Source organism: Camelus bactrianus, chromosome 16 (assembly GCF_048773025.1).
Source record: "Camelus bactrianus isolate YW-2024 breed Bactrian camel chromosome 16, ASM4877302v1, whole genome shotgun sequence".
Taxonomy (NCBI): Eukaryota; Metazoa; Chordata; class Mammalia; order Artiodactyla; family Camelidae; genus Camelus; species Camelus bactrianus.
The window spans coordinates 44,555,025-44,575,945 of NC_133554.1; the positions used below are offsets into that span (position 1 = coordinate 44,555,025).

The window sequence follows — 20,921 nt, forward strand, 5'->3', positions numbered from 1 at the left end:
TATCTTCCCCATCTCAGAATGTCCCTAACAGTCAGGCTCACAAGCTGACTTGGCCCAAAAGCGCGGACAGGGGCTTCTCCGGATTAGCGAGTGCCCAGAACTGGTCCACGCGGTCTCAAATGCATATTCATTCACACCATGATTTTCCTCTCTCAATTACAGCCTTCAGCCGTCTTGCAACGCTCCGCCACCTGCCTCCCTCGGGGCGCTTGGAACCCGCGATGACGCGGTCCGCAGGCCCGGCCTTAAAAAGTTCCCGGTTGGGCTCCGCCTCGCCGGCAGCCGACTCCACCCTAAGCCTAAGTCCCAGGCGGCTGGCGGCTCCGCCCAGCGCTGGGAACTACAAGTCCCGCCGTCTCTTGCGCGCGCACTCCCGCCTCTCTCGCTCCACACCGCGGGCACCGCCTGTGAGTCGGCCAAGAGTGCCTCTCATTGGTTCCACCGCCCTGTCAGTCACCTGGGAATATTGAGGGGCGGGTCGGAGGTGGAGATCCGGATCCGGAGCGGCTGAAAGGCGGAAGTGGAGGCCGGAGCCTGGGACACCGCCGGGGGGAGAGGAGCGGAGCCTGTCCGAGCCCCGGCCCAAGTAACGCCGCCGCCCCGGAGCCGCCGTGAGTGTGCCTGTCTCGGGACCCAGTGTCTTCCTCGCGATGAAGCCTCTCCCGGGCAGCCCTACCTCCCGCCCAGCCCCGGCTTAGGGGGATACTGTCCCCTCCCCCGACCCGTAGCCCCCTTTTAAGGGGCTCCCCAGGCGTCGAGCCAAAGAGGGGGTGGCTCTTCTTTCCTTCCCTTACCTGACCTTTGTGAACCTTGGGAAACCCCTGTGGCTCTCCCCTAGCCTGTCTAGTTCGGTTGTGGGAGGGAGAGACGCTAAGTTCCTCTCCCTCTGCTCCCCAAATTGGAGAAATCTTCGTCAGGTGTGAAGGAACCTGCCCCTCTTCTCTTTTAGAGGTAGCCGGGAGTGTTGTCTGTCGCCGTTTTCCTTACCCCCTTTCCACAAAAACAGTTGTCCCTGCAGCCCTGGAAGAATTTTATCTCGATTTCCTGGGGCTGGGTTGGTTGGGGGTGGGGGTCCTGGGGGAGACTGTTCCCTCAGTTCCTTACTTCCTCTCTTTCCTCAAGCCAGAGAGCCACCCAGGAGCCCAGCAGAGTTTAAAGTCTGGGTCACTGTTTAGGAATGAGCTGTCTTCTCCTTGTCTTGCTCCTCTGCCCCCAGCCCAGTCCTCTAGTTATGTTGTTCTCTATAGTTATGTTGTTCTCTAGTTGTGTTGTTCTTTGAGAGTCTCCCTTTTCCTGCCTCTGAACAGTTTAGCTGAGGTTTGCTCAATCCTAGCTACAGATCACAGATCAGGGTAGATCTGCCCATTCATTATCTTCTCTCCCCCCTCCTCCTCCCCCCTTGCTCCAGTCTCAGCCCTGTCCTCCCAGAGCACGTGAGTGGTTTCCAGACTGCCTCAGAGGGACTGCTGCTCCTGGGACTGCTGTCTGTTCGTCTTTAGAGAGAAGGAAAAAGACCAAAAAGAAGGAGTCTGGAATTGAAGAGTCCTAGGCTATCTCTTTCCCACCCCTAAGCACACACACTCACCTCCCTGATCAACAGGTCACACCACTTATAGTCCCAGGGTCTATCTCCATTCCCTTCTAGGCTTGATCAAATAAACTGTAGATTACAGAGGATTAAGTTGAGATCACCGTGGCACCTTTGGGTTCTTAATGTGCTGATTTTTGTAGCCCAAGGAATTCACACACATGCCAGAAAGTGCTGATTCCCCCCAGCTTTTCCGAGACAGCCTGTACTGACATCTGATCCTTGTCCATTGCTTGGGACTTAGGTGTGTGAAATGGCTGCTGTCTCACACCAAGCTGGGAGGTTCTTTGTTATGTGGCCAAAGTACAGGCCAGAGACTGTACCTTAATGAGAGCAGCCTGACTCTGAGGCCATGACTGACCCTTGCTATCTACAGTGGAGGAAGGGAGGGAAGGCCATGCGATCTTTGAGAATTTCTGTAGCTCTTCAGTGTTCTGGGCTGTCTTTACTGCCCTTGGATGCTACTTACAAGTGCTAAAGTTGTTTCGCCTTGAGGTCTTTTTGACCTCCTCTGGACAGTCACCAGTGTCTGACTCCTGCAAAGTTTTGAGCTAGCCCTGGGATGCACTGATTTCATTCTTTATTGGATAACAAAAAAAACCTTCCTTGCTAGGGTCAACAGTCAGATCATAAGCTCTCTCCAGGTGGACTTCCTTGGAGGGTCTTTGGAGACTTTGCCTCCAATTTTGGTTCTCTAATCTGGTCAGCTTCTGCCTCTGAGGGGCAGGGCCACAGAGGCCTGACTGCTTACTGACCAGTGGTCTCTGACCAAACTTCCTACCTCCTCAGTAGTGGGCTGTCTGTAGTTTCTGGAACTGTATAGGAGTCCCAGGATGAGGCTGGCCGGCCTTCCTTGTCAGGTCGTGGTCTCCTAGCTCTGATTCTGAAGCAAGCTTTCGAAGGAGAAGCTCTTACTTTCAGAGAGACTGAAGGCACCAGTGCCCCAGGTGGTTAGGTGGCCACTTCTGGCATCCGGAGATTATAGAGTCCAAGCAGAGATCTGACAGTACTTGGCAGAGAGAGGGAGGGCTCTGCGTGGGACAGAAGCCCCTCCCCTCTGATGCCCTTCCTCTCCTCTCTTGCCTCTTAACAACCAGTGGGCCTTTTTCTGGCTTTATCGTATAGAAAGTTGATGACAACTTATTTTTATAAATTATTTTAAAATTGCCAGGTTCGTTTCACACATGTTCCTCACTAGAGTCCTGGGAGATAGTGGGAATTGTATCTCCACTTTGGAGATGATGCTAAAGGAATTTAAGTAGCTTTCCTTAGGTCATACAGTTAGAAAATGGTAGAGCCGGGGCTTGGAATTTGGAATTAGATGTGCCGCCTCTTCCCGAATAGCGGGCTGTCCTTTGGTCTGTTTGTGGAAGGAATGAACATGCGGGTAAGCAGGCAGTGGCCCAAGTGCAGCCCCTGTACCATTCCTCCTCAGCATGGGCACTCCTCTGCTTCCGCCCCCCCCCCCCCTTGTCCTCTTTCTCCTCTGCCTCTAGGGACCAAGTCAGTACTCTTCAGGGCCCTAGAATTTGCTAACATCTGCATGCCATTAATTTCTTGGGAACCTGAAAGTCATGGTGGCTAGAAAATGAAAGTAAAAGTGGTTGGACTCAGGGGTCCCTCTGGGCAGGGTGAAGGGCTCAGAGCTGGCCTTTGTCTTGTCCCCTGGTTCCCCCTTGATGCTGCCTGCTGCTTGCAGGTGGGAAGAACATGGCTCTCCACCAGGGGCTCCTTTCACTAGAATTTCCATGGCAATACAGAGGAGGGTCAGAAATTTTAATTCCAGCCCCACCAAGTAAGTACATCTTAGGAAGACCCTTCTTCCTCTAATCCTTGCATGGTAAACAGAGAAGCAGTGGGGTGGGAGGCACGAGAGCTTTGGAGTCAACCAGACCTGAGCTGTCATCTGGAGCCCCCCATTTACCAGTTGCTTAGCCTTGGGCTTGTTACTTAACCTCTCTGAGCCTCTCTTCCACTAAAATGGGGATACAAACTATCTTGCCGAATTAGAAACAAAGGATAAAGAAGCTAGTCCATCCCCTGGCACAGAATAGATACTCACAAGGTGCATGGAGTATTGAAGGTACATAGCATGTAATTCATCCCTGGAATTCTCATTCACATTTCTGCCAGTTGTCACTGTGACACCTGGTGCTTTGCTGCGTGGTTTCTCATGTTGTCTGGTTTCATGGGTGGTGAACAGAATTGATGTGGGTTGTATTCCCATTTTACAGAAGAGAATGCTAAGACTATGATTGTGCTACTCCCACTAGGGTTCTCAGACCCAGTGGATAATCAGAGTCATAGACTAGTGAGGTCTTTGCATCTTCTAGGCACTTCAGTCTTACTCAGTTTTAACCATTTTCATACTAAAACAATCCCGGATTTATTATAGATTGGGATGCAAAGTTTGCATCAATTTAAGCTAAAACAGGAAACTTGAGGACAATATTTTGGTTGCAGCAGGCTGCTTTGGGTTCGATTCCCAGATTCATGTGGTTTTGCATTTTCTCTCCCCTGACTTGAGTCAGAGGTATTTTTGTTGGGGCCATTGGAGAAGAACTGATTCACGTAGGATTTGTAAACTAGGATGTGCCCCAATCCAGGTAATAGCTTCTTTCAAGAGCCTTGGCAAAGGAGAGCTGGAGTATTTCTTCAGGAGTCTTCTGCATTAATAACTTGGTACTATAAAATATTAATTTTCAGAGTAAGTGTCCCCATCTCCTGTGTATAGGAACAACAATACGAATAAAAGCTAAACTTTTTGAGCTTTGATTACTATGTACCAGGCATTCTCTTGAGCCCTTCACGTGTACTGACTCCTTTAATCCTCACAATAACCCCGGGAGGAAGGTAATGCGTTCAGTCCCCAGGTTCTGGTGGGGAATTCCCTAGTGAGTGGCAGAGCATGGGTCAGAACGGAAAATCTGTGCTTGGATCCCTCCTTGCCCTATCCCTGGGCTAACTGTGTGTTCTTCCCTCTGCCTAGAAGGCTCTTCACCTCACCTGCCTAGGAGCAGCATCTCCCAGCTTTACTCTCAAGGCTCAGTTGGAATGTCACTTCCTCTTTGAAGCCTTCCCTTTGTGGAAGTAGGGTGAGGGCTTTTCTCTTCCCTGTGCTTTCCTGTCTCTGCTCCTTGTCTGCCTCCTTGTCTAGTGTATGAGCCTCGAGGGGGCACAGATCTTGTCCTATCTTATCTCCACATCCAGTTCTCTTGTGGCACCAAGCATGGTAGGCGCTCCCACTGTGGTTATCAAAGGAAAGGGCAGACATTCACACCTGCCCTTGAAGCAGATGCTGGCCCATTTCCTCTAACATGCGCTTCCTGAGGTCACACGGCTTGGATGTGGTGAACCTGGGATTCACATTCAACATCCATCTGGTCCCAAAGCCTGGGCCATTTCTTCGTCCATCCTCCACAAAGTTGCTCACAGATAAGAGAGCACACAGGTAAACAGGATGAATGTTACAGTACAGACGATAGAGGGGGCAGAGACAGGTCACCAACTAAATTTCTAGAGGGTAGAGCTCTCCAAAGCTCCATGTCCAGCGTCTAGTGCCGGGTTTCATGGGGAACGCAGGCACAACTTTGGCCGCCCGCAGTCCTGTTGACCACCTTCCAGTGCATGTGTACCTGGCCACTGTGCCTCTGCAGCTGTGTGTGGTGAGGCAGCACTGGCCCTAGGTCAGGACTTGGCCAGGGTCTGTGGACGTGAACTCAGCGCTGGTCCCTGGGCACTACTTGGCACATCTGCACAGGGCTCATTCTTGAGTGAGGGTGGGCTTAAGAAGGTGGTGCCAGCAGCAGTTTAGACCGTGAGCAGTGAGAGCAGCCCTCCCTTGTATAGTCCACAGGGATGGCCGTGAAACTCCCCTGCCCTGTGCCTGCGAAATTTGAGTGTTATCCTCGCTGACCTTGAGACTATTGATGTGGATCCCACCAACCCCCTCCTGGCACACCCCTCAGCCCAGCCTCATGTAAAGTTAACTTGTCTCTGTGAACCGGACTATAAAGTAACCAGGCTCCTTGGATCTCGTTTTGTCACAAGATGAGCCACTGCCTTTAAAAAAAAAAACTATTTCAGAAAAATTGTGAAGGTAGAGTTTTCTCCACAATCCCCTACACCCAGTTTCCACTGTGACTAACATCTTATATTAGTATTGTACATTAATGAACCAATTATGATACATTATTACTAACTGAAGTCCATACTTTATTCTGATTTCCTTAGTTTTTACCTAGTGTCCTTTTTCTGTTCCTGGATCCCATCCAGGACACCACGTTTCATTTAGTTGTCATGTCTCCTTAGGCTCCTCTTGGCTGTGACAGTTTCTTAGACCTTCCTTGTTTTTGATGACCTTGATAGTTTGGAGGAGTGCTGTCAGACATTTTATAGCTTGCCTTTCAGTTGAAATTTGTTTAATGTTTTTCTCATGGTTATGCTGGGGCTGTGGGTTTTTGGAAGGAAGACCAGAGGGGTAAAGTGACATCCTTACCCTATCATATCAAAGGTGCGTACTGTCGCCATGACTCAGCATTGCCTTGGTCACCCGGTTGACATGATGTTTGTCAGGCTCTCCCTCCACTGTAAAGTTACCGTCTCCCCTCCCCCTTTCACGCTGTCCTTGGAAGGAAGGCCCTCTGTGTGGTCCACACTTAAGGAGGGGGGAGTTATGCTTCTCTCCTTGAAGGCAGAGTATCTACATGAGTTATTTGGAATTCTTGTACATGAAAGATTTGTCTATTCTCCCCATTTATTTAGTCAGTTTTTTTTTTATCAGTATGGACTTGTGGGTGTTTATTTTACACTTTGGTTTATAATCTAATACCATTTTATTTTCCTGTTCAAATTGTTCCAGCTTGGTCACTGGGAGCTCTTTTGGCCTACCCCCATCATTTAGGGGCTTTTGAGTCTTCATTTTTGTTAGCACTTCTTTGGGCACTACAGGATACTCCAGGCTTACCTTGTATATTTCCCGCCCTGGTCCTAGAATCAGCTGTCTACCCAGGGCCACTCCTTTTGTAGCAAACACTTCCTCTGAAGTATGTTGGTATGGAGTCATGTGGACAGGTTCAAGTCGTTTCTCTCTTTGATGGGTAGTCATAGTCGCTGCAGCTTCCAGAGGTAGGTAAGGTGGAGGTGTACCAGGGAAATCCACACCGGGAGAGTCCTGAGAGCTGACCCCAGCAGCAGGCTTTTGCTTCTCCATACTTCTGCCCCTGCCTGAGGCTTTCAAGTGATGCAAAAATGATTAGATTTGGTATTTACTCTGGAGTTTACTGTCCAGTTGGGAAGATGACATAATCGTCCTGTATTTCGGGTGCTAAGTCCTTTATCCATACCTTCCAGGACTCTGGGTCTTTTAGGAGAGTCCATGTGGTCCTGGCCAGCATTCTTTTGCTGCCATTCAAAAAGAGACCACCGCCTGGGGAGGGCTGCGCAGGGTTTATGGCTCCAGGCAGGCTCAGGGCAGGCTGTCACTTTGAGCTGTGATCCTGAATCATTGAGTAGCTTAAATCCTTCCATTGTACTATCATCTCTCTGAAGATGTGTAACTTGAGCACTGCTGGAAACACTAACTTGGGATGTTAACAGGAGTTGGTTTACAAGCCTCTGGCCTTCTATTCATAGCTCCGTGTGTGTCCCCTTCAGGTGGTTCTGTCAGAAGCATTCCAGGCATGGGGGAGGGTGTGGGTGGCCTCCCTAACCCTGGCTGCTGTCCTAGTCATCAAATTGCTCTCTTAGCTGCTCCGAAGGCTGTGGTGATTAATGACACCAATTTCCAAACCTCTAGCAGTCACAGCCTGGTTTTTTAAAAGGAACTCTGATGTCTTTGTCAGCTGTCCTAGTCCTGTCCCCTCCCCCCCTCCACAGCTGAACTACTTCTTCCCTTTCCTGAAAGAGGCTTTGAGATGGAAGGAGCAGCATTTGGGCTTTAAGATGCTTTGTGTTGTGGGGCTTTTTTTTTTTTTTCCCCAAGAGTCTATGGTTTGCCTGGTTGGGGGCTTTAACTCAATGTTGATTTTTCTGGATGGTGTTGATCCTCCCCACCTTCCATTCTTGTGGCTTTGGAAGCCAGTCTCCAGAGAATACAAGGTTATGGTTGTTGTTAGGACATCAGCTGTGATCTGGTCCTTTTTCTAGGGCACTGGTGGAAGTTGTCTTAGTCTGTTTGGGCTACTATACCAAAATACCACAGACTGGGTGGCATGTAAACAAGGAAATTTACTTCTCAGTTCTGGAGGCTGGAAGTCCAAGATCAGGGTGCCAGGATGGTTGGGTTTGGGTGGAGGCCCTCTTCCGGGTTGCCGACTGCCGACTTCCAGACTGCCAACTTCTTGCTGTGTCCTCGCATGATGGAAGGGGCAAGGGAGCTCTCAGGAGCCTCTTTTAAAAGGGCATGTATCCCAGTCTTGAGGGCTCTGCCGTCATGGCCTCTCCTCCCAAAGGCCCCACCTCCAAATACCATCACAGTGGGGATTAGCATTTCAACAAGGCATTTGAGAGAGGGGCACAAACATTCAGACCGTAGTAGTTGTCCTATTCCACATTCTTTCCAAATGGGGGGCACTGACGAACGGGGTTCAGGGCAACTGAAGCAAAAGCAATGCATGAATAAATAGTCTTTGAACGTTCCATCGTGGAATCCACTTCATAGGGACTTGGAGGGGCAGGGGCTTCTCCACCCTTGAATGCTTACTGAGAGCTCGCTCTGAGCCAAGGCCCTTTGCTGAGAGTCTTCTGTGCGTTCCCTTCCCAGCAACCCTGGGAGAAGGGTGGTACTAACCTCTCTATTTTACATGTGAGGAGGTGGGTCAGTGACACAACACAGAGTCACCCTAGGAAGTGGTGGCTCCAAGACTTGAGGTGAAGTTTGCCTGACTCCAGCACATGTGCTCTTAACCTCTGTGCAGAAGGAACCTAAGAGGTCCCATCTGGGGTGGTGAGGAGTCTCTTCCATGGGGCTGTGGCTCTGTCAGGGGACTGGAACTGCCTGGCAGGTGGATGTGCATTGAAGCCTTCCACTACCCCATTCACTTGCCAAACAACCAGGCCGGGCCTGCATTGCAGGCTGGGTTCACCACATTTATGAGCACTTACTGTGTGTCAGGTTTGATGCTGTGTGCTGTTAAAACAAAGGGAAACCCGTAGTCAGCCTTTGAGAATTTTGTAGCATGATCCTTCTCACCTGCAACAATGCCCTTAGTTTCTCTCTTTCTCATTCCCAATGCTCAAGCCCCCACATTCTCCAACCTCTTGCCACCTACAACAGTCGTGAAAGTTTGGGGCCATGAAGTAGTTGAGTGATTCATTCATTGAAACCTGTTAAGACCTGTACATTGCCTGATTTCCTCACTCAGTGCCCTTCTACATTCTGTTCGACAAAAATTGAGAAAGAAAAAGTCAGCCTAAAACATCGTTCCTTGACCCCTAGGCTCCTGAGAGCAGCCATCATCCCTCAGATCCCACAGTGGAAACTTTGACCTTGTTTCATGTTCGTTGCGCAGCCTCTGACGGTAGTGTGTGTGGTGTCTGAGCAAAAGGAATTTGGTTTGCTAGATCTGATACCTGATTCTCTTTTCCCTGCTCTTCTCTGAAACATGACCTCTGCCCTCTGCCCTCTGTTTAGAAGCTGAGGGCAAAACAAAGAGGCAGTGACTTAAACTGGCTTTTTGTTTTTGTTGTTTTTTATGTAAAGACAGGAAGGGTTTGTGAGAGATGTCAGTTGTTGGTAAGAGTAGCTCGATGAACAGGTGCTGCTGATGACCCTGCCTTTCAACAGAGGTTCTTGGCATCTTTCTGGGCCTTGGGGCAGCAGCTGTCCTGGCTGGTACTCCTGGCCCTTGCTGAGACCTCAAGACAGAGGGGAAGATGGGCCCTGCATTGTTGAGGTCCCAGTTGGAACAGTCTAAGTAAATAGTAACTGCAAATCACACACAGAGTAATTGTGAGGCCTATGGGGCAGCTGGTGTTCTACACCCATTCTGGCTGGCTTCCCCTTGACTCATGCTCCATCCTGGGGACCATGGCAGGTATAGGTTGGGACCAGGGGAGAAGCTGGGCCTTGGCTGGCTCTCTCCTTTGCATTCCAGCTGGCACTGGCAGGTGAAGAGCTGGGCGGGGTTTGGGCGGGAGTTTACCACACAGCCTTGGTCCCATCTCCTCCATGCCCTGTCCTTGGACGCATGTGTGGATTTGTGCCACAGAAAGTGCCAGACTTCAAATGGAGCTTTTGCTTAAGGCCTCTTAGCGGGCTACCCTCTGTGGGGCCAGAGAGTCTGTCACAGCCTTGCTGGCTGAGGCATGCTGAGTTGGAGGCCAGGCCCTCTTCCGGACAATAGTTTCTTAGGAATGACAGTGGTGGGGCCAAGGGCCCCTAGCACCTCTTAGAATCAGTTGGCAGGATGAGCCTTGCCTGGTGCCACCCAAGCGCCCAGCTCCTCTCTGGCCAGTGGGCCAGTGAATGAGAGTCGTAGAGCTGCCCCTGGACCCTGGGGCCTGCCCACAGATGGTCCAGGCGACCACACCGGCCAGTCTGTGTCAGCAGATCCAGGGAGTTCGCCCCCTGCCCCCCAGCCCCCCAGCAGCCTTCCTCCCCGTGAGCACAGGAAGAGGGGGCCTGGAGGTTTCCATCCTTGGCCCGAAAGTTAGCGCTGACTCTGCTTCTCTCCGCCTCTCCAGGGAGCCCATCTGTTATCGAGAGCTGAGAAAGCATCTTGGAGATCAGGAAAGGAGTTCTTGGTGTTCTTGCTGGGGCAGGGCCCCAGGGAGCCGGGGGTCTGTCCCTCCAGGGTGACCTCCACCCATTTCCGCCCGGCATCTGTGCTGAGTGACACTGCAGGTCTTCCCGCACAAGGGAGAACACTGCAGGAGCAGCTGTGCTCTGTCCTGGCTGCTCCTGGCACGGCTCCAGGTTCACAGTGGTGAAGTCCTGTGTATCCAGGGTTTGCGTCTCTTGGTGTCCCTGCACACTGGCCACTCTGGCAGGTGTTAGTGGAGTGGCCTCAGTTGTGGCTCTGGAGACTCCATCAGGGCCTCCCTGTGGTGCAGGAGTATAGGCACTCAGCCCCAGAAGGCTCTTAATCGTTGAAAGGGGAGTGAAATGGAACTGCTCCCAGTAAAGGGAGTTGGGTGGGCTGGGGCAGATTCAAGGGCCTGTCCCAGTGTTAGGGGACCCCGCTCACTCTGAGTTCCCCTCTGGGATGATGTGCCTCCCTTTCTGTGGAAAGGAAGTCATCTTGCTGTGGCTGTGTAAAGGCAGCATCCCCTTTCTCTTTTGTTGCCATCTCCCCTCAGCCCCTACTTACTAGTGGGATGAGGAGCCCAGCCCTGGCCCGACACACCCCATCAGCATTCTTCTCAAATCTCATCCTGGGCTGTTAAGCTACTGGCTTCTGTTACACTCTCCAGGTGAGACATGGGCCCTCTGCATGGCAATTCCCTAGTCCTGGTCCCATGGGAAGACACCCTTCTCTTTAATTCCACTCCTAAACCCCTTTCCCTCTGCAGATACTCTCTGGACTGGTTGGGGAGAGCAGAGCATCACACCGCTGTAACCTTTCTCCCCACTGAAAAGACGTAAGCATCGGCTTCTCTTCTTACTATCACGAGGCTTTAAACCACTTTAAAATTCTTTAGCCCACAGTTAAGTACAAACAATAAATATATTCGTAATATATATGCAGCAGTCACATTTGTGCTGAATCCTGCTAGCTTGCCTCTTATTTGTTTGGGTAGCTTTGTTCTCTTTTGGTCCTTTTCTAATTTAGGCATCATCTTCTTGATTGTCTTTACTCTGATCTACCCCCCAAATCAAGATATAGAACTTTTCCATCCAGCAGTGTGTTTTTTAAATTTGAAAAGGTACAAACTCCTTTTTCCATAGTTAAAAGCTATATTTTATGAAAGCATACATAAAGGTAGTGGCCCCCTTATTCTTAGTGGATGTAATGACATTATTAATATTCTTGGGTTTTCTAACCCTGGTTAGGGGAGCCTTGCTGGGGTTATGAGCCCTGGGCTTGGGCTCTGCCACCACCTGGCTGTGACCTTGGGCAGGTCCCCTTGCCTCACCTTCATCTCCTCTGCAATTGTAAAGAGGAGTTTTGAGCTTTGAAAACTAGTGAGTCAGACTCTTCGTAGTAGAACAACCCTACCATTCGTTAGAACTTCACCTTCAAATACCGTGCCATGCACACCATGCATTGTTTCATTTAACCTTTACAATAACCCTATGTGATTGGTGTTGAATAGTACCATTTTGTAGATAAGGGACTGAAGCAGACAGCGGTCACTTGTTGGCCTTGGCCAAGGTCACTGAGCTAATAAACAGTGGAGCCAGGCTTTAACCAAACCCAGTTTGATCTCCCAAGTCCTGACCTGCTAGTTGTGCTGGGAAAGGGTGTGGGTACCGCATGTGGCTCTTGGCTTGTGCTGTTTCCAGTTCTTCTTTGTGCTGAGTCTGCAGCCTGCTAGAGGCCTGGGTGGTCTTGCTGTGAGCCTGCCCTCTGGTCCTGGGTGCCGAAAGTGGTGGTTTTTGCCTTTGAGAAGGAGCTGTGTTCTTGAGTCTATGGGTAAATCTGATCTGAGCTTTTTAATGTCTTCCACCTTATGAGCTCTCCTATGCCCCTTAATTTGTTCTTTTGTTCTCTTTAAGCTAACAAGTTGCTTCTCCTGTCCTCTTGCCCAGCTCTCACAGTGCTGAATATTTGGGGATGCTTTTATCCAGAGTGAAGTGTAGCTGAAGAGTCACTGGCCAGAACCACCTCCAGGGGGCCTTGAACAGGGCCACTGGGTTGTCAGCACCTCTCCCCCGCAGGCCAATCTTGAGTGAGCAAGTCTAGTGTCTCGGCCCAGCCTCTGGCCAAAACAAAATCTGATTGGTTTCCCTAATCAGCTCACTCTCCACGCTGTGCTGGGACTGTCAGCCAGAGGAAGTCTCTGAAGCAAACAGGAAGCACGAGAGACACCCATCAGCTGGAATTGCTCACTCTTTACCAGAAAGGACAGAGTGTGTGAAGTGGGTGACTTCATGGATTAGAGAATTGAAAGGTGGTAATTTCTAGAGGAGGCTGGGGGAGGGGCGACATTCCAGCAGCAGCTGGGGTATCCTGGAGAAAGCTTCAGGTGTGAGTGAAGCCAGGAGCCAGCCCTCACCCCCAGCCTGATCCACCTGTATTGTCCACAGTGCTGATCTCTGGAGTGCCCAGATCTGTCTCTCGCGTCCCTCCCTCCTTCCTGTGTCGGCTGCAGCTCTTCTGCTTAAAACAGCTGCGTAGAATCACTTGGGTCACTTATTTAAAATGTTGATCTCTAGACTCCACCGCTAGAGACTCTAGTTCAGTTGGTCAGGCTTATTTTCTAAACGCCCCTGGTGATTCTAATGGAAAGAAGTTTGAGACCCACTGAGCTGTAGTGCCTGGAGCGAGGAAGAGCAGTACCCTGCTTTTTTTGCCTCTGTGTCTCCCTCTGTGGCCCCAGAGAGGCCGGGGCACGTGCCTGTTATGCCTGTTCCTGGACCAGAATGTTTCAGAGCTCGGATGCCTTCTGCTCTTGCATGTGCCCTGTGAGGAAAGGCGTAGGGTGCTCCATCCTCACATTCTCTCCCATTTCCCGTGAGGATGTGGGGTTGGGAGTGTTGCTGGTTCTCATGGCCTCTGAACAAACCAGGGTTCTGATTTGGAGTGTGCAAGGAGAGGCCCTTGCTAGGGTCTGAAGTGCTACCCATTTCAGCAGCTTCATGAACATATCCAGGAGGAAATTCATCCCACTCCTAGATTTTCCTGGTGCTGGAGAAACTGGTTTAAAAAAAAATTTTTTTTTTGGTCTATTCTGTATCGTGCAAGAAACTTTGACCACAACTTTAACTCTTAAAGAGAATTGGATTTTTGTCTGAAAGAAGACTTCTACTGTGCCATTTTCAGTTAAAATTCCATCACTTGACTGCACCTGTGGGCAATTCTAGCTGCTGGTTCAGGAGGGAAGATTCTCACAGTGGGATTCCCTCCCCCAGACAGCAGGCCAGTTCAGTGAATTCACCTTTACCAAGCCTGCTGAGATGGAGGGTACATCTCCAATTTCCCAGTCTTGGGGGGGAGGGCGTAAAGCTTTCTGGGGCTCTGGGGGTGGCCTTTGCCTGTCTTAGGCACCCCCATGTCTCCGTGTGCCCTTCACAGCAGTATCAGCTTCCTCTGTGCTTTATTGTCCAGGCAGGTTCAACACCTCTGCTCATGTGATCACCAAGCAGGGCCAGGAAAACCACGAGGCAACAGGCCATTTAAAAAAAAAAAAATGCTGTGTGTGCCTGCCCAGGTGTCTCTGGAAGGCGGTCCCAGCATCCAGGCAGAACATGGCACCAGCCAGTTTGTGCCAGGCAGAGCAGTTGCAGCGCTTTAAAAAATGCAGATGCCAGGCTCTTCTCCAAACCTTCATTGGAACCTCCAGGGCCTGGCTGCACAGGTGATTTTGTCATGCAGACAGGGTTGAGAACCACAGCATTGGAGTTATTTGTCTCTCCTTCTGGCTTGTTAGAAAAGTCAAGTTCTGTCTGGGCAGGTTTGGAAGCCCACTGGTTTGATAGGGACAAGATTTAGATGTTACCTCTATTTTCCTTGACTTGTGGGTGCCCCACCCCAGTCGCTCTCAGCCCTGGCTGCTTTGGTTTTCTTGGAACCAGGGTCCTCATCTTCTGTTCCCCTCTCCCCGCTTGTTCCTACCTCCCTCTCCATTGCCCAAGCCACACTCTGTTACCTGGCCAAGACTATGTGTCATGTGGATTCCTAGTAATAACCAACCTGTAATTCCACTGTGGTGTCCCTCTGTTGCTGTCACCCAGCCTGGCCCTGGGTGTCTCCTCCCACTGGCGGGATTACTCAGCGACTACAAGATCACTGTGACTGTCAGCCGGAGCCAGCCCTTGCTGGGCCAGGAAAGCTGCTGCCACAAAAAGAGAGTTTCATTCACCCAGCAGCCTGAAACCAAAGACAGAGGGTGGGCGTTGCCTCCGTGGTTCTTCCCACAGCAGGGGGATCGGTGGGTGTTCAGGCTTGGTCACCATGGGCTGGATGGCCTTGAGCAGGGTGCTTAACACCTGAGTGGCACGCTACTTATCTGAAAAATGGGAGATGGGTTTCAGGCTTAAAGGAGGTGATGGTTGTGTGGTTGTTCAGTAAATGCTAGCTGTCTCTGAAAGTCATTTCATTTGGTGAGCGCTCTCGAAATTCCCTGTTTATCTGGAGTGTTGAGAGGAGGGCAGCAGAGAAGTCCAAAGCACAGACGTCGCCTCGAGAGCCGTGGTGTAGAGCCTGGCCAGCGTCACTGACTGGGCTGCAAAGAGAAAGCATCTTAAACTATAAAATATTTCCAAACTGGCATTTCTGGTCACTAATTGAGATTCCTCCCCCATATTTCCTTCCTTGTCCTCTCGGGGCAGAGGTGGCCCCCACTTCAAGCCTCTTTTCCTTTAGTGCTATCCAGAAAGGAAACTGTTGTTCCTGGTTAGTGAATCACTCTTCCTGAAGCTCACTTTTTAAATGAGTTGCTGGGAGAACTTGGACGTGAAGAAACGATTTGAGGTTGCACAAAGCAAGCCCTTTGTGCCCGCTTCTTGCATGAGCACAGACCATTGCTTCCCACACACATCCCCCTCTTCATTCACACCCTGTCCTCTGACCGTCAGGGAACACGCTCCCCGCGCTCAGGGCCAGGTCGAGGCTGTCCTTGGACACCAGCTCCAAAGACCCTCCCCATGTAGACTCCATTCTGTGAAGGGCATTCTCCTCAAAACCTTTTCCTCCCAGCTTAGGTTCAGTGTTTAGGACATGATACTTACAGTGCTCGTTTATAAAACATTCTGTGTTTGTTCTGATACCTTTTAGTGTGAGTCTTCTGGAGGCTCCTGGAGATAGGCTTCTCATTCTTTGACGTTCCAAAACTTTAAAAAAAGAAAAAGTTTGTGCCTCCAAAGCTATCACTAACCAAGTGAATAAGATGTCAGTGCTGGAACACCGCTGCTGGGGGAGCAGGTCTTGGTACCCGAGTTCGTCCCCGCCCTCCCACCCCTCCCCCTGGTTCTCCTTCTGCGTCACCCTCTGCCTCTGCTAGCGGAGAATGGAACTGAGGTCTCTGTTTAAAAGGGAAATCTGGCAGCTGTTCTGACTGCCAGCAGAGCTAGCTGGCTGTGGTGTGTGTTTGGTGTTGTGTGTGTTTGGTTTTTTAATTTGTGTGAGGCTTCTGGCCCATCAGAAATGAGAGAGCCAGGGGAAGCGGCTCGGGATGAGGGAGTGAAATGAGGCTTTGATTCCAGTGCACAGTCCAGCCTCAGACTGAGAAAGTCGGTCAGTCCTTCTGGAGATGGCAGGACAAAATGGCTGTTTTGATAACAACTCGCACCTGGCCAGGCCCTGGTTCCTGAGTGCCCACGAGGCTGGCCCCGCACCTGTCTCTTGTCTGAGGCTTTTTCTGCTAGGACTCCCTGTGCCCTGGTCAGTCTCACCACCCACTCTGGCTTTGCACAGAGGTGGGCTATGATCCTGGCTATCAGACTGCAAGTTCATTGTTGAGCTAGATCCAAGTGTCTTCTTAAGCAATTTTTTGGTACCCCAGGTTGCCTGTTGACTTAACTGTCACCAGGCTGGCATATGCCCATTCCTCTCCTGCGTGTGTGCACGCGCATATGTGAATGTACACATTTGGGATTGGCAGGTCAGTGTGTTTGCTCAGAACTGTGAGCCTGAAGTCGGAAGACCACTTTTCTCTCTACCGTCAGATGGTTGGAGGGCAGAGACGTGTGGTTCAGCCTAGTTAAGGCTCTTGTCCAAACTTCTAGGGGAGAGGGCAGGGAGTTGGGTGGGGGAGGCTGTCAGCCAGGTCATCAGGGAGGGCAGAGGGAGTGACCTGTGCTTTAAGAAGGGCTCACTGCGTGACAGTCTTTGGACTAACCCAGTACTTCTGATTTCTCCCTTGCAGTTGGAGGCCCCCCTCCCCACTAAGTGCCTCTTTGCAAAGCACCAGCCCCCACCCCCACGCTCACTGGTACCACGACAGCGGGACGGGCCATGGCGGGTCGGGGAGGTGCAGCGCGACCCAATGGACCAGCTGCTGGGAACAAGATCTGTCAGTTTAAGCTGGTCCTGCTGGGGGAGTCTGCGGTGGGCAAATCCAGCCTTGTCCTCCGCTTTGTCAAGGGACAGTTCCACGAGTACCAGGAGAGCACAATTGGAGGTGAGTGGGTCCGAGGGAGCAGAGGCGGCCTCAGGGAGGCTGAAGAAATGCCTTGGCATTGAGGACAAGGGAAGCTGACTGCCCAGAGACTAAACAGCCCTGGGTGGCAGCACTTGCCTTATCTGGGCCCTAGAATTGAATGAACAGCTGGTCTCTGTGCCACAGTCCCAACAAGCATCTAGTAAGAATTAGCTGGGAGTCAAACTGCCTTCCTCTTCTGGTTCCACCTTATTATGTATTTGTGGGGCTCTGGGTAAGGCCCTTCCACTAGCTGGGGAGGAAGAGACTAGGTCTGGATCTCTGAGGGTTCTTCTCACCACTACCAGGCAGCACATTTGCCCCAGCCTCCCCCACTTTCCAGAATGGGGAAATGGCCTCATGAGTGGGCTGGTGTTTCTGAAGCTGACCTTTACCCTCTCTGGAGCTCAGAGCCTGTGCCTGATTTCCCAGTGCTCAGCATTTAGGATGTCAGGGTCTGGACTCAGCCTCCTGCCTCAGTGGCCAGTACAAACCCCTGAGGGGCTGGGACCGACCTTGGGCTTGAGTCATCCTTTCTCTACCCTATGGGTTGGTAGGAGGTTTCCAGGCAGCTGGAGACAAAACAGGCCGTGTCAGCAGTCTTCTGCTGCCTCCTCAGCACTCGAGTTAGGAGCTGGAGAGGGGGAAGTGAGGTGGGGGAAGAGGGGGGAGGGCGGACAAGGACAGCGGCTTCCTACACAGAGCTGCCCGGGATCCTCTGCCGGGACTCCCACCTGCCAGTCCCAGCTCCGAGACTCCTCCTCTCAAGCACGTGCACAAATGCTGTGTGTTCTCCTGCCTCAGGCCAAAGATAGGGTCCCTGTGTTCCCTGGAGGTCAAGCTGATCAAGAATGGGTGGAGGTCAAAGCTGAGGGTGGTGGCTAGCCAGCGTGCCTGGAGGTGACACGGGCGGTGGGGAGCCGGGCACCCAGCCTCTGCCTGGCACAGCACAGCGTGTACTTTCAGGCTCACCCAGCTTAGCTTAGTGACAGTGTCCTCGGGAAACCAAGGGCCAGCGACACCCCTGGGCTGGAGCAAACAGAGGGACTAGCGAGGTTCCCGCGGGACTGGTCTCTGAGGGGAGGGAGGAGGAGGAGTGTGAGCCCACCCTTTTGTGCTGGGATTCAGGTTTCCCCTGGACTGTCCCTCTCCTGCTCCTTGCTGCTGCCCTCTTCAGAGAGCGCTCCCGGAATGGCTTGAGGACAAGCAGGCTTCCCTTCTCCTGCTCTTGCCTGGTGTGGGTCTGGAAAGCCTGTGCAGCCCCCAGCCCGCCTGCGTGCATACACTAAAGCACAAGCTCTGCCTGCCGGGCTAAGTGGTGGGTGCCAGGTTGGGGGCTTTTGGTGCCCATCTCAGCAGAAGGCTCCTAAGCACCAGAGGCTGGATGCCACCATGCAGATCCATGGCTTCTCTTGCTCCTTCTCACCTGGTAACACTGCCTTCCCTCCTACAGCGGCCTTCCTCACACAGACCGTCTGCTTGGACGACACAACAGTCAAGTTTGAGATCTGGGACACAGCTGGACAGGAGCGGTATCACAGCCTGGCCCCCATGTACTATCGGGGGGCCCAGGCCGCCATCGTGGTCTATGACATCACCAACACAGTAAAGATTTCCCCTTGCTTCTCCATCCTTTGTTCCTGAAATGGGGTGTGGGTGCATTTCCTCTGGTGTTTGGGGGTATCTCACCAGAATCTCTAGGCTGGTGACATCTTAGACACCTTGGCTCTGCCAGCTCCAGCTTCTCTAGTAAGTGGCCCTGGGCAGAATGCCCACTCCTTGTTACTGATTCTCTGGCCCTGTCTCCCCAGGATACGTTTGCACGGGCCAAGAACTGGGTGAAGGAGTTACAGAGGCAGGCCAGCCCCAACATTGTCATCGCACTCGCGGGCAACAAGGCGGACCTGGCCAGCAAGAGAGCCGTGGAGTTCCAGGTGGGGGACGGACCGGACTTGGGGGAGGATGGACCAGCTCCACCCAGCTTCCCCAGCTTCCCCAGGCGTTTCGAGCTTTGCAAAGGGCTACACTGGGCAGTAGCAGGGAGCTTTTATCTGCTGTCCCCTCAGGGCTCAAGCCTGGACCTAGAGGGATTGTTGGCTGCCACCACATCAGTGGTGGTGGGGTATGTGCATATGGATGGCAGAAGCTTCCACTTATTTTTTCTGTAAAAGGACTTCTTAATGAAACTTAGTGGAAAGCCAGACTTTTTTTCATGTAATACGTGCGCATAGGAAATTGTAAACAGTACAAGAAGATATATAGGATGAAATTTGGGTCTCTAACCCTAGAAACAATCTCCCTCCCCCAGGTTCCTCACAGTTTCTGATCTTTCTGGAAATATGCACATGTGTGTGAATCCCTTTCTTTATATGCTGTATGTTTATTTTTTACCAGTCCCTACCTGATGGACATTTAGGTTGTGTGTAATAGCAAAAGACTGGAAACAGTGCTGTGGTCAGCATCTACATACTTTTGCCCAAATGTACAAGAGTGTAGGATAACTTTCTAGCAATATTTCCTAGCCTGGTGATTTTGAAGAGCAGGAAGGCAGAATGGGCCTAGGGAGACCTGAGTAAAATGTCTGCTGTTGCGTGTGAGCTGAGAGGTGCTGTATGTGAAGTGGGGAACCCAGAGCAGGAGAGCCCTAGGCCTGAAAACCCCTGCATTGTGTCTATTGTGTAGAAGGCACTGTGATCAGGGAAGATTTTTATCCTGGGCCCCGGCCCCTGCCAACTGTCAGCGTTTCCCTCCCACCTACTTTCTCACCTCCATCCAAATCAGGAAGCACAAGCCTATGCAGAGGACAACAGTTTGCTGTTCATGGAGACATCAGCAAAGACTGCAATGAACGTGAATGAAATTTTCATGGCAATAGGTAAGTTGCCTCTCCTCCCCTCCCCCACCCAGGGCATATTACTTGCTTCCTGTTCTGCAGTAGATCTGTGGGGTCCTTTCACCAACGGATCTTTTACCATTTTTGATATTCTGATAAAATCGTTTTCACTGGGCTCTCAGATATAAATAGTTCACTCCCAGCGGGTAGTGGGGAGGGTATGGCTCAGTGGTAGAGTTCATGCTTAGCATGCAAAAGGTCCTGGGTTCAATCCCTGTTACCTCCATTAAAAAATAAAGTAATAAGTAAATAAGTAAGTAGTGCACTCCAGAAGTTTCTAAAGCCTGGGCCAAAGTCTCACCATTTCACTTCCTGACCCTTTAGTGTACCGCCCACATAAAACTCTACATATATCACCATCCCCCCAAACCACTTCTTAAGATTTTTTTTTTTTTAGCTCATTTGGCTCTAGAGTCATCCTGTGTGGGTTTGAATCCTTGCTCTACCACTTATTAACTCTGTGGTCTCGGGCAAGTTATTTAACCCCTCTTTGCCTTAGCTTCCTGAAAGACCCAGAATGCACCTGGCACATAGAAGCAAAGCCGTCAGTGTGTTAGTTATCACTGATAGGGTGGTACCCCCGTGGACTTGGAATAGTATTGGGGTACTCCCACAAACACACACCTTCCCCCTCCCCTCCCAAACAGCTAAGAAGCTTCCCAAGAACGAGCCCCAGAATGCAGCTGGTGCTCCGGGCCGGAACCGAGGCGTGGACCTCCAGGAGAACAACCCAGCCAGCCGGAGCCAGTGCTGCAGCAACTGAGCCCCCCTTGCCTGCCCACTGCCCCCACCTCCTCCGCCTCAACGACCCGACTGGAATCCACTCTAACCAATCGCACTTAACGACTCGGGCCACCACTTGGGGGGCAGGGGGAAGGGTCCACCATGATTTCTCCATATCATTTTGATCATAGGCCGGAGTGAGTTATTCCACCTGCACCTTTCTGTACAAATACTAATTCAATTTTAAGTCTTAAGTCACTTTTTTAATATATATGATCTGCTCTTCCCACTTCCTGCCCTTTCTACTGCTCTCCCACTCTTCCTCTGCCAGTAGGTAGCCACGTGCCCCTGTTCCCCCCGCCCTGTGTATGGGGAGGTGGGAGTTGGAGCAGTTGCCCTTCTTTCCCTCTTGCTGAGCAGCGGGCTCAGCAAGAGCATCCATATCCTTACTGTGTTTGGAGTGTGCTTGGTTCT

The 20,921-nt window shown here is 51.3% G+C and overlaps 1 protein-coding gene across 2 annotated transcripts; it reads left to right on the forward strand.

Moving 5' to 3' along the window:
• Positions 1–454: 454 nt before the first annotated feature.
• RAB5C (RAB5C, member RAS oncogene family) lies at positions 455–20,701 on the forward strand. 2 transcript variants are annotated; one of them, XM_010969000.3, is made up of 6 exons: positions 455–611; positions 16,559–16,813; positions 18,285–18,436; positions 18,643–18,765; positions 19,613–19,706; positions 20,372–20,701. In XM_010969000.3, exons 2-6 carry the CDS (start codon positions 16,648–16,650, stop codon positions 20,485–20,487), a joined length of 651 nt encoding a protein of 216 aa, XP_010967302.1. In that variant the 5' UTR covers positions 455–611; positions 16,559–16,647; the 3' UTR covers positions 20,488–20,701. The 2 variants fall into 2 exon arrangements, with proteins under 2 accessions (XP_010967302.1, XP_074199499.1); XM_074343398.1 differs by lacking the exon at positions 455–611 and adding an exon at positions 11,096–11,170.
• Positions 20,702–20,921: the final 220 nt, after the last annotated feature.

Excerpts from the sequence above, each read along its gene's own strand:
- RAB5C (XM_010969000.3), top strand. The coding sequence starts at position 16,648 with ATGGCGGGTCGGGGAGGTGCAGCGCGACCCAATGGACCAGCTGCTGGG. Across the intron at positions 16,814-18,284 it reads CCAGGAGAGCACAATTGGAG|CGGCCTTCCTCACACAGACC; the intron begins GTGAGTGGGTCC and ends TCCCTCCTACAG. Across the intron at positions 18,766-19,612 it reads AGAGAGCCGTGGAGTTCCAG|GAAGCACAAGCCTATGCAGA; the intron begins GTGGGGGACGGA and ends CATCCAAATCAG.